Below are 11,254 nucleotides of genomic sequence, written 5' to 3'. Positions count from 1 at the left end.
GAGCTGATCTCCCTGTGCTATGTGGCTGCTTCCCACTAGCTATCTATCTTACATTTGGTAGTGTATATAAGTCCATGCCACTCTCCCACTTCGTCCCAGCTTACACTTCTCACTCCCCATACACTTCTCATTCCCTGTGTCCTCAAGTCCATTCTCTACGTCTGTGTCTTTATCCCTGTCCTGCCCCTAGGTTCATCAGAACCGTTTTTTGTTTTGGTTTGGGTTTTTTAGATTCCATATATATGTGTTGGTATACGGTATTTGTTTTTCTCTTTCTGACTTACTTCACTCTATATGACAGACTCTAGGTCCATCCACCTCACTACAAATAACTCAATTTCGTTTCTTTTTATGGCTGAGTACTATTCCATTGTATATATGCGCCACATCTTCTTTATCCATTCATCTGTCAATGGACACTTAGGTTGCTTCCATGTCCTGGCTACTGTAAATAGAGCTGCAATGAACACTGTGGTACAAGACTTGTTTTGAATTATGGTTTTCTCAGGGTATAAGCCCAGTAGTGGCATTGCTGGATCATATGGTAGTTCTATGTTTAGTTTTTTAAGGAACCTCCATACTGTTCTCCATAGTGGCTGTTTCAATTTACATTCCCACCGACAGTGCAGGAGGGTTCCCTTTTCTCCACACCCTCTCCAGCATGTATTGTGTGTAGACTTTTTGCTGCTGGCCATTCTGACTGGGAGGCGCTGTTTCTGAGGTGGGAGCCAGCAGAGTGCAGCTGGCCCCCGCCTTCATAGAAACAGGGTACTCAGAAGCTTTTTAGTTACTCTTGACCGTAGGTTGCTTTCCCTATATTTGGAGCTTCCACTGGAGCATCTCACATATTAATAAATAAAACCTTTCTTTTCTCTGTGCTGATCTGATGGGACAGGGGGATCTCTCCCTTACAAGTGAGAGCAAATTTGTACATTTACTTCCTTTGCGTAACACCCCCCAACCATGCATTCCCCAGTTCCCTTTCCTCACGCTCACCAAATAAGAGAAAAATTCCTAGGCTTCAAAAAACAATGAACTGGGTCCCAATTACAAAAGGAACCCAAAGGCTCACCTCAACCTTCATTGAAACTCAGGACAATCCACAGCCGCATCCAGGATTATGGGTTAGGGCCTGGAGCTGAGCCGAACACTGTTTCATGTTCTAGAAACCATAGGGTAAAAGTTCCATTAATTTTTGTGAGAAGGGTAAAGTTAAAAGGTTTAGGTTCGGGCTTCCCTGGTGGCGCAGTGGTTGAGAGTCCGCCTGCCGTTTAGGTTCACCTTGAAAATTGTTGGCCATAATTGTTGCTAAAAACTTCCTGTTTGCCGTGACATAGTAGTCTAGATTCAGTGCGCATTTACATGAATCTTTTCTGAATCAAGTAAATATCTTTGTCATCAAAATGTAGGAAGATGCTCAGCTTCTAACTACGGCTCTGGGAGATTTGGCCACAGGACTTGATGTTTTATTACTAAAATGGGAGAGGGGAGTATATGTGGATAGTTTTTAAGTCTAAGAAAAGTCCTCGGCCTCTGAAAATCCCTGCCGCTAGTTGTGATAATGCTCAGCTAAATTATTAAACTTCTTTCTAACACTGAGAGATATAAGGGTTTCTAACAGAATGATTCTCTTGGTACTTCCTCCTTGTGAATAAGATAATTGTAGGGTGTTTTCAGTTTTCATATCAACATACTTTCATTGAGGTGGAATTTCCAAAGCAAGAGAAGTGACAAACTGTTTTGGTTTCTGCAAAGACTAAGTGTTCAAATTGTTTTTCATATTGCTGGGAAATACATCCAAAAGAATGGTACCAGTGTGTGCCACAGCTAGTTATTCAACCTGAGGTGGAATTAAATGAGATGGGCTTTCTGAGCTTGTAAAAAGAGGAACAAAGCATAAAGAGATATAATAGAAAAGCAAGGCCTGATTAGAAAAAGATGACTTTTCCAGCTCACACGGTATACAGATAAATATTGTCCCCTTAAAGCAGTCCCTTTCTGTGACTGCCCACCCAATCCATCCTATAGAACTGCTGCTCGGAGACCTTTCTGGAGCTATTCTTTTGCAATTGCCTTCGAAGTTTACAGAACGTCCTTCTGAAGATGGCAGAAAATTTTTGATCCTTGAGGAAGGAGTTGCATCTTTCAAAACATTCCAAAGTTATGCAGAGCTAAGTTTGGGGGAATAAAGCGATTCAAAGTGGGTATTGTTTGGGTCACAATGAAGCACTATAGATTAATAACATGATAGGGCGTCGGGGGCTATTTTATGAATGAGCTATGAGGGTAAGTCCATTTCAGTGTTTGTCAAGTTATTTTAGAGGGTTTTGTGGTGGTGATAATTATTACTCTTCAGACCAAGGAGAAGGCACTGCTGTTGGACGTCCACCCACAGGAAGTCCAGCAAAGCACTTGGCCAAGAATAGGCCAGGCCAGCCGGGGCCCAAGAAGTCAATCACAAATTCCGAGAGCCTTTAGAATCACAGATCTATTCACAGACAAGGGTGTGGACAAGAGAATCAGTCATTCAGGGCTCTGTACAAAGTTGATACTTATTTCTGTATTGCTTGATTTAATCCTGATTTTCTCTCTGAATAAAGGCTACCAGAGACTTTCTCTCTAGGTGCTTAATGCAACAAAGGAACTTTTTTGCTCTGCATTTAGCACAGAGAATCCACAGTAGACCCAAGAGTGGTGACACATAAAGCCTCCCTCTGGAGAAACCATCCGAGGCTTGGCCACACCAGCCCTGAGCCTCTGTTAAGGGGTCATCAATCAGAGTTAACCACCATGAAAGAGGGACGGCGTGAACTCCCCAAGGTCTGTGAGTAAAACACAATATTATTTATTGCCAGAAACATCGAGAGGGAAAGCTGCTACTGCATCCTGCATCCTTCATATTTAAGATCAAAGAGGACTATTCCCAGAAGATGCCTCGCGTGGCAGTGGACTGTCCAAGGCAGACAGCACGGGCTTTTCCCTTGAAAAGCTACACGACTGGTCTCAGTTTCCTCACCTCTAAAATGGAGAGAATCATAGAATCTTCCTGAATCTTTCTCCTACGACTGCTGTGAGCATTACCCGAGGAAATGGATGAAGGTAAGGTGTTTCACCCAGTACTTGGATTATAAAAAATACTCACTAAAACTAGCCGTTGTTATTATTAGGAGTATTGTAATGATTATTTTTGCCTTTTATCATAAATTTCATGGAAACTTCTTAAAAGTTAATGAGAATCACATCACTTTCAGTTGCCTTGCCTTCTTCCTATAAATTCTATTCTCTCTTTTATCTCATTTACTGTCTTTGTATCTAAACAATGCCAATTTGGTATAATTCTTTTCCCCTAGCCTCTGTAAAATCATATACTGAACAGATCTGTTGACCTGAGATATTTTCACCAAGTTTTGAAATATTAGGATGAGACCCGAACTAGGTAATCTTGGAACAAATATGAAGGAGTACTATTTTGCATCAAAAGTAGCAAACAAGAATGCTCTCTTCCAAAAGCACCTGTGAATAGGCCCTTCCACTAGCGGTCATCAAAAAGAAACATTTCTATAGATCCACCGGGATCAACTCAAATAATCTATGGCCTCACTATCAAAATATTTTGGAAGGGTCTGGTAGGCTAAAAAATCCTATCAGTGCACAATTGCTAACAAAACTCCTAAATTGGAGTTTGATGTGTTAAGAGGAAGAATAATTTATGATGTTGAAAAGAAAAGCTAGCATGAGGATTGGCCACTGATTTTCTGAGTGTGTACTGACGTCAGCCCGATGTAGTTGCTGTGAAGTCTTACGTCTGAACAGTTTTATTCTTCCCTGCTCAAACCTCCCCTCCTTCCAACTCTCCCCAAACACCTCCTACCTCCCCGACCCTCCTCACCCCACTCCCACTTCCGCAGTATGTTCATCATACCTTTGAGTCTTGATCCCGCGTCTTTAAAGTTGCTGCTGTCCTCTGAATCCCAAGTAGACTGGCGAATGCCAAGGGGCTCCCGTTGAGGTGGCTGCTGATGGCTTCTGGTCCCCTTTGCTTCTAGGAGGCTTAGCAAATTCCTTGTAGCTTCCTCCCACGGAATGTACTGCCTCAGCGGCTCCTTGAGGCTCCCTCCCTCATAAACATACGGGGACTCTCCTGTGCTCTTTTTTCCCATTAAGTGTCCTGTTCAAAGACAAAAACAATATATAGCCAATATTTTATAATAACTGTAAATGGAGTGTAACCTTTAAAAATTATGAATTGCTATGTTGTACACCTGTAACTTATATAATTTTGTATGTCAATTATACTTCAATTTTAAAAAAATCAATGCCACATTCATAAAGAAATAAAATAAGCAAATACTCTGGTTCACAAAAACCCCAACAAAAACAGATTGCCACAAATTTAACCCAGGGGAATGAATGAACAAGAAATTAAAAAGGGCACCAATTGTGTTTGTGCTGCTTTCTCCTAAGTGCGGGATAAATAACATTTTATTGATATTATTAGGAGTTAGTTCATAAACGACTGACAGATTTTGATCCCTGCTCAAAACGCCTAATGAATGGACAGAATTCAGAACTGAAACTCAGAAGCCCTGGGTCTGGTCCCGGCCCCTCTGCTAACTAGCCAGGTGACCTCTCTCAAGTCATTTAGCATCCCGAACCTTCAATTTTATCAACAATAAAATGAACATGTTGGACCAGATGACATCGAAAGAACCTTCTATATCTAAAATTCTATCACCATTTCTGTGTGCACCGAATTCTATTCCCAGCTGAATGATGGCATTCGAACATCTACCCCAGTCAATCTTGAATTGCTCCTGAAAAGAAGTCTCTGTGCTTTTCTTTGTGTGATTAAAAAGGTGTTGCTCGGACTTCCCTGGTAGAGTAGTGGTTAAGAATCCGCCTGCCAATGCAGGGAACACGGGTTTGAGCCCTGGTCCAGGAAGATCTCACATGCCATGGAGCAACTAAGCCTGTGCACCACAACTGCTCTAGAGCCCGCAAGCCACAACTACTGAGCCCACATGCCACAACTACTGAAGCCTGAGCGCCTAGCGCTGTGCTCCGCAGCAAGAGAAGCCACCGCAGTGAGAAGCCCGCGCATCACAACGAACGGTAGTCTCCCGCTCGCGGCAGCTAGAGAAAGCCCGCACGCAGCAACAAAGACCCAACGCAGCCAAAAATAAAGAAATTTTAAAAAAATAAAAATAAATTAATTAATTAAAAGGTGTTGCTTTCCTCTTATCTGTAATACAAATGTAGCAAAGGAATTTTTCATTTAAACTTTCTTAGAATTTTAGCTGAGACTGAACCTAGAAATTGCGCCTAGAAATTACAGTTTGTAATGAAACACAGGTTGAAGACAAGTTTTGACCAACACGTTTCATCCATATAAATGCAGAATTTTCTCTTGGAGGTCTAAAATGGTCACCAAAGTTTATCATTAGCTCCAGAGATGAGCGTTTGCCATATAAACAAATGAAAGTTGCTGTGCAGGAGGCCAAACCACTAAAAACATGGAAATTCATGTATGCAAATGGGGATAGCCTTAGGGTCAGAAGGGTATGGAATTTAAGGTCTGTATTCTTTACATTTTAGCCCATTGCTTGAATATACTCACATTATCTTATTTACCTTCTTCAGTTGATTTTCTCCATTTCTCTGTAATTGGGTTTTATAGCACTTTCAAATTTCTAACACTAATAAAACTATGGTGCTTTTGATTTAAAGCTCACAAGGAAAGAGCTCTCTGTGGCTCCAGTATTGACTGGCATTAGAAGTATGTAAGGCAAGCATCATGGAAATAGTATGTGGCAGACCTCAGTCACTGCAAATGGAAGGACGCCCCTTCCCAGCTGCTGTGAACAGTTTTAACCACCATGAGAGAAGCCCTCGCGGTAACTTTCTTGCTTGTATGTGTGTTTACAGTTCACAGGATGTTTAAATACAGATTATTTCATTTGATCCACACTGTAATAAATGTGATGAGAACGAGGCCTGCCAAAAGTCACATACATGCAAGTAAAGATTCTGGGATTAAAATCAGCTCACAGCCCAGACTCTACGAGGTTATACTGCTTTGAAGTATCTTTGAACTTCCTAAGGATATAAGGCAGTTAGAAATCATTCTGGGGTCTGGAAATAAGGATAAGGTCTGCCAAAGGCTTTCTAATATTATCAAAAGGAATGGAGATCACGTATCACTATGTCATGACTCAGTTATGCGACTCAGAAAAATTAATTCTGTGTGTATTGGGGAGCCTGAAAAGGAGGTTTTCCTGCATTACAGTGTGAGCTTTGCCAAGTCACTTAGGACCTGACACTGCACACAATTTTAAGACTCTATTAAGAACACTGTCCCAAATGAAGCATTGGAATCTTGAAAAACTGGCTCCTCACTTATCTGCTTGGGGAACTTGGTGCCCAGATATCTACTAAATAACTTTGCATTTAGCCATCACAATGATTATGTTCCACAACTTCCCAGGAAGTAGCAAATCATTTGGCTTTATAAATATGGAGGAAATTGAATCATGATAATGGGAAAGTGGGATTCGAATCTGATGCTCCCAGATTGTCCTCGGTCATCGCCTATCATCTGGTTAGGATGCTGGAAATGAGAAAGGCGTTATTGGCAATGAAGCAGAGGGATGATGGAGATGTGTTTACAAATAACTTCATTTTTGTCATGCTTGAAGAATTCTGTGACTTTTCTACAATGGAAGGCTAAAATGGGCCTCCATTCTGTGGGTGATTTAACATAGATCTTTGGGACCTTGTACTGAATTTCAGTATTTGCATATTTGGTGGATGGGTGTTCAGACCCCCTCCCCTAGACCACAGATGTTTTTCTTCTTTCTAAGGAAAGTGAGCCATCTATAACTTCCCAGGGAAGCACACTTTCCCTGGGTCCTAATGCACTTCTTAGCTAGCTACCGTCAACCAACTAATCGTCTCCATGGCAACGTGGACGCTATGCCCACTTCCATCTCTTCTCCCATCATCATTTGTTATGTATCCATATAATAATAATGGAGATCAAAAGATAGGCACTAGAAAAAAAAAAGATAGGCACTTGAAAAAATAAAAACCTTGCCAGGGGTGGGAGGGAAGCTTCTGTCCTTTTTAATCACTTAAAAATACCACTAAAGGGGCTTCCCTGGTGGTGCAGTGGTTGAGAGTCCGCCTGCCGGTGCGGGGGACACGGGTTCGTGCCCCGGTCCGGGAGGATCCCACATGCCGCGGAGCGGCTGGGCCCGTGAGCCATGGCCGCTGGGCCTGCGCGTCCGGGGCCTGTGCTCCGCAACGGGAGAGGCCACAGCAGTGAGAGACCCGCGTACCGAAAAAAAAAAAAAAACTTTGGGATGGAAGCAGACAGAGTAGTTCTTTCATCCCACTTGAGTTTTGGCCATCAGCTGGGCAAAAAAAATACCACTAAAATGGCAGGTTTGCAAGAGAAAAGAATTTTCTTGAGCTCCATACTTGAAGATTATCCTAACTTCAGAAAATATCCATTAAGACAGAAAGTGTTGAGTATTAAGAGCTAGTTTTTCTGGAGTGATACTTCAGCTGTGTTTCACAGTAGCTCGGGTAGCACAATCATGGAAAGCCACCTGCAGCCGAACGCTGGCGCTCAGCATTCAATCCTCCACGGCACACTCCACATCAGAGTCAGAACCACGACCAGAAACACTTCACGGGTGCACAGGGGGTAGTTACCAGTGTTAGTGTTGGCCTATATTTTCATCGCACACAAAACATTTCCATGAACATCGAGACAGATGAGAATGGGTTACGTTTTCAGTCTGTTAACTTGTTTTTCCATGGCCACATCACGTTTCTGTCAGCTGGAAGAAGCAATTCACTTAACAAACCTGCAAATTTGTGCTGACAGCTTCTTCACGGACAGCAAATATGTGGCTTTCGTTTGCATTAATTAAAACTAACCTCCATGTCTTCGGTGATTGAGGAGGACAGGCATTTACTTAGAGCAGGAAGCTCAATTTAAAATATAACATGGCATTCATGCTTGTGAATGCTCACATTCCAACAGAGGGCATGGCCGCCCAAAGCAAACTTTTGCACAACTGCAACGTCATTTGAAATCTAAATGCGATTTTCTACGTCACCTCCCTCTTTCCCTTGTTCTTCATCAACTCTGCACAGTTAGTCAAGGGAGAAAAAGGAAAAAGAGTGTGTTCGAGAACAAATAAGAGCATAAGACAATTTGGGGGTGTCACTGGTCAGTACACTTTGGGGCTGGGAATACCCAAGTACCACCATGAAGGGTGATTAAGTGGCCGACACCCGAAAGACCTGGGGACTGATGTGCTCTGCAATCACAGCAATCAGGGTTGGCTTGCATCAGAAATACCATGATTATAGCTTCCCAGCTAACTCTCTTGTCCTGCGTTTAGCCTGCAAGGGTTACCTTAACAATAAGTCTTTTTAGTACAAAAGCATGGATGAGCAAAAAGAGGCTGGAAATCTGGAAGTTTCATTCCACCTTCCCAGCCCCACTGGCTGCTGGCCGCACTGGACAATGACCACTTGATCTAGACTCCCAGGAGCGCTTTTTAAGTATCGATTCTAGGTTTGGCTTCTTTAACATCTTCTAAGTATCCTTCTCTCTGGAAGTGCAAGGGTTTCCACCCATCCCAACCCTTCCTCTCTACAACAGGCTCCTGGGTTCCGGGTGTCCCTCAAAGATGACAAATACATTCATCCCTGGGGTTGCCAAGACTTGGCAAATGATTCTTTCAGTAATAATGAAAACTACTCTATTGCAACCCAGAGCGCTGCATTTCTCTGAGGGAAACCTACACAACGCACAGGAGCTGAGGACGCACAGTTCTAGCTTCACCCCATCTTCTAAATTCATCCTAGTCTTCACTCCGAGAGTCTGTAAATCCTCTGAGAGTTGAATTAGCCAGTATCTTTCCAAAACACCCCTTCTTCTAAGTAGATGACTAAGGAAATCGTGAAACACACACACACACACACACACACACACACACACACACACACACACACACACACACACACACACCCCGCCTTAAATCTCTCTAGGGACCCACCAGCTTCCCGGGAAATGCTAGGGCTGTTGTAGATGGCTGCGTGGGGAGCTGTCTGAGGAAGTCGAACGCTTGGCATCATTTGCCAGAGGCTCTGCTGGGCGCGGCCGAGAGCCCCGGGCTGACGCTGGAGCAGCGAGAAGCAGCGGGGCCGCTACCTGCCTCCCAGCTGCGGGGAAGCAGCGGGTGCGCCACACACACACACACACCCGCCTTAAATCTCTCTAGGGACCCACCAGCTTCCCGGGAAATGCTAGGGCTGTTGTAGATGGCTGCGTGGGGAGCTGTCTGAGGAAGTCGAACGCTTGGCATCATTTGCCAGAGGCTCTGCTGGGCGCGGCCGAGAGCCCCGGGCTGACGCTGGAGCAGCGAGAAGCAGCGGGGCCGCTACCTGCCTCCCAGCTGCGGGGAAGCAGCGGGTGCGCGCTCCGCGGCCCGCGACCCGGCCCAAGCCGCTGCGGTTCCGGGGGCCGGGACGAGCGAACCTCCAAGCCCGTGCCTGGAAAGCAGGACTTGTAGGCAGGGGAAAGAGGGAAGGAGCTAGGGGAGAGGGTGAGGTCTCGGGTCAAGAGAGGCGGAGAAAAGCGAGGACTTAGGGGACAGAGACCCGGGATCAGCGTGGAGACCAGGTGTGATCCCCGGAGCACCGAGCCTGCCGGATGGAAGGAGGGAGGGTTGGGCAAAAGGGCAGGGAAAAGAAAATCGCTGCAAGGCAAAGAAGGACTGAGGAAATTCCGGCGAGCCCCCAGTAGAGGTGGGATTCAGGCGCTGCTTGCCCAACGGATTTGAAACCCAGGGTGGGCGCTGCGCCCCGTGTCCCGCACCTGTGGCTTTGCCGGGGGTAAAGGCGCAGCCGCCAGGCTGGACCAGGGCTCCGAGACGCGCTCGGGGACCCAGCTCCCCAAGATTGTTCAGGGGGAGAACCGTGCCAGACAGGGTTGTGATTAGACGGATAAAAGGAGGTGCTGGGAGATGGATGCGGAGGGAGGGTGATCTCCGCGTACGGCTGGGATTTTGGAGAGCTGCGTGGGGTCGGGTGTCGGGGGGGGGGAGGGAAGAGAGCGGGAAAGGACCGAGGGACCAGCCGCGGGACCGACGGCTTCCCGGGATACTGAAGGGCAGGCTGGAGTTTTGGGAGAACGGGGCTGGCGTCCGAGTGGAAAGGTCGGAGCAAACCGAGCCCCCAACGCAGAGCCGCAGAAAAGCTGAGAGACGGGGGGCCTGGCCCCCTCGGCTGGCTGAGCGCGCCGGACACTCACCCACCGCCCAGTGGTTGCCGCGCGGGTACAGCTTGGCCAGCAGGGTCCCTCCGCTCGCCGACACCGGGGCGGCCGGCCCCCGGGGCGCCTGGCAGAGGGCCAGAGCCAGCAGCACGAGCGGGAAGTCGCGGGCGCGCATGGTCCCGGCGGGAAGCCCTCGGGGCGCCGCGGCGAGGCTGGGCGGAGAGCGCGCCTTCGCGGCAGAGGAGAGACGCGAGGAGCGGGAGCTCAGAGGAGCGCCGCCGCCGCCACTGCCGCAGCCTCCACGGCGGCCCCACTTTATATGCAAGCCCGGGCGGGGCGGCAGGGGGGCTCCTCCACCGCGACCCCAGCGCTCTGACGTCTCCCTAGAGCGAGCCGGAGCGCCGGGACGACGGCCTCCGAAAATCATCCATCTTCCCGCCGAGCGATGAAAAGGCTGAGCGTACGTTGTCCCCTCTCTCTCTCCCTCGTAGTCCCGTCCGCCTTCCCCAGCCTGCGTTAGCTCTTCCTGTCCTCGACGCCTTCGCTCCCGCACGGTTCAGGGAACGCCTCCCTCCGCAGCCTCACCGGGGCGCCTCCCGCCTTAGCCGCCTTCGGATCCTGCGAGGAGGGGCAGCGACCCCGCGGCCTGACCCCAGGGGCGAGGGCCGCAGCTGGGGCGGGGGAGGTAGAGAGGGACGTGCGCCAAGGAGGGATGTTTGGGGGCTGGGCTTTGCTGGAGGGAACCGGAGCCCGGATTGCAAAGGACCTCTGATTCTCAGACTTTCCCCCTTTGCGGACCACCTCCCTCCTCGCGGCCCCCGCCCGGGGACCTCCCGACCTCGGCCTCCCTCCCACAGAGCGCCGCCGCTTCACCGCCGCCAGTAAGACCCTCACCCCACCTGGGGTTTCGGAGGCGTCCCTGCCCACTTGTAGGGTGCGATGGAGGCTGGAGCAGGAAAG

General features: G+C 47.6%; 1 protein-coding gene across 3 annotated transcripts in view; it reads right to left on the bottom strand.

Annotated features, from left to right (window-relative positions):
• GRP (gastrin releasing peptide) overlaps positions 1–10,469 on the bottom strand; it is a 13,107-nt gene extending 2,638 nt beyond the window's left edge. For 2 of the 3 annotated variants that reach the window (XM_007129686.1, XM_007129687.1), the window contains exons 1-2: positions 10,331–10,469; positions 3,923–4,168 (exon numbers count right to left, since the gene is read on the bottom strand). In XM_007129686.1, the coding sequence (XP_007129748.1) occupies positions 3,923–4,168; positions 10,331–10,469 (385 nt within the window). The remainder of the gene's footprint in view (positions 1–3,922; positions 4,169–10,330) is intronic. The other variant, XM_007129688.1, reaches the window with a different exon arrangement.
• Positions 10,470–11,254: the final 785 nt, after the last annotated feature.

Source organism: Physeter macrocephalus, chromosome 19 (genome assembly GCF_002837175.3).
Source record: "Physeter macrocephalus isolate SW-GA chromosome 19, ASM283717v5, whole genome shotgun sequence".
Taxonomy (NCBI): Eukaryota; Metazoa; Chordata; class Mammalia; order Artiodactyla; family Physeteridae; genus Physeter; species Physeter macrocephalus.
The sequence above is the reverse complement of the archived record's forward strand: the minus strand, read 5'-3'. Positions and strand labels throughout refer to the sequence as shown.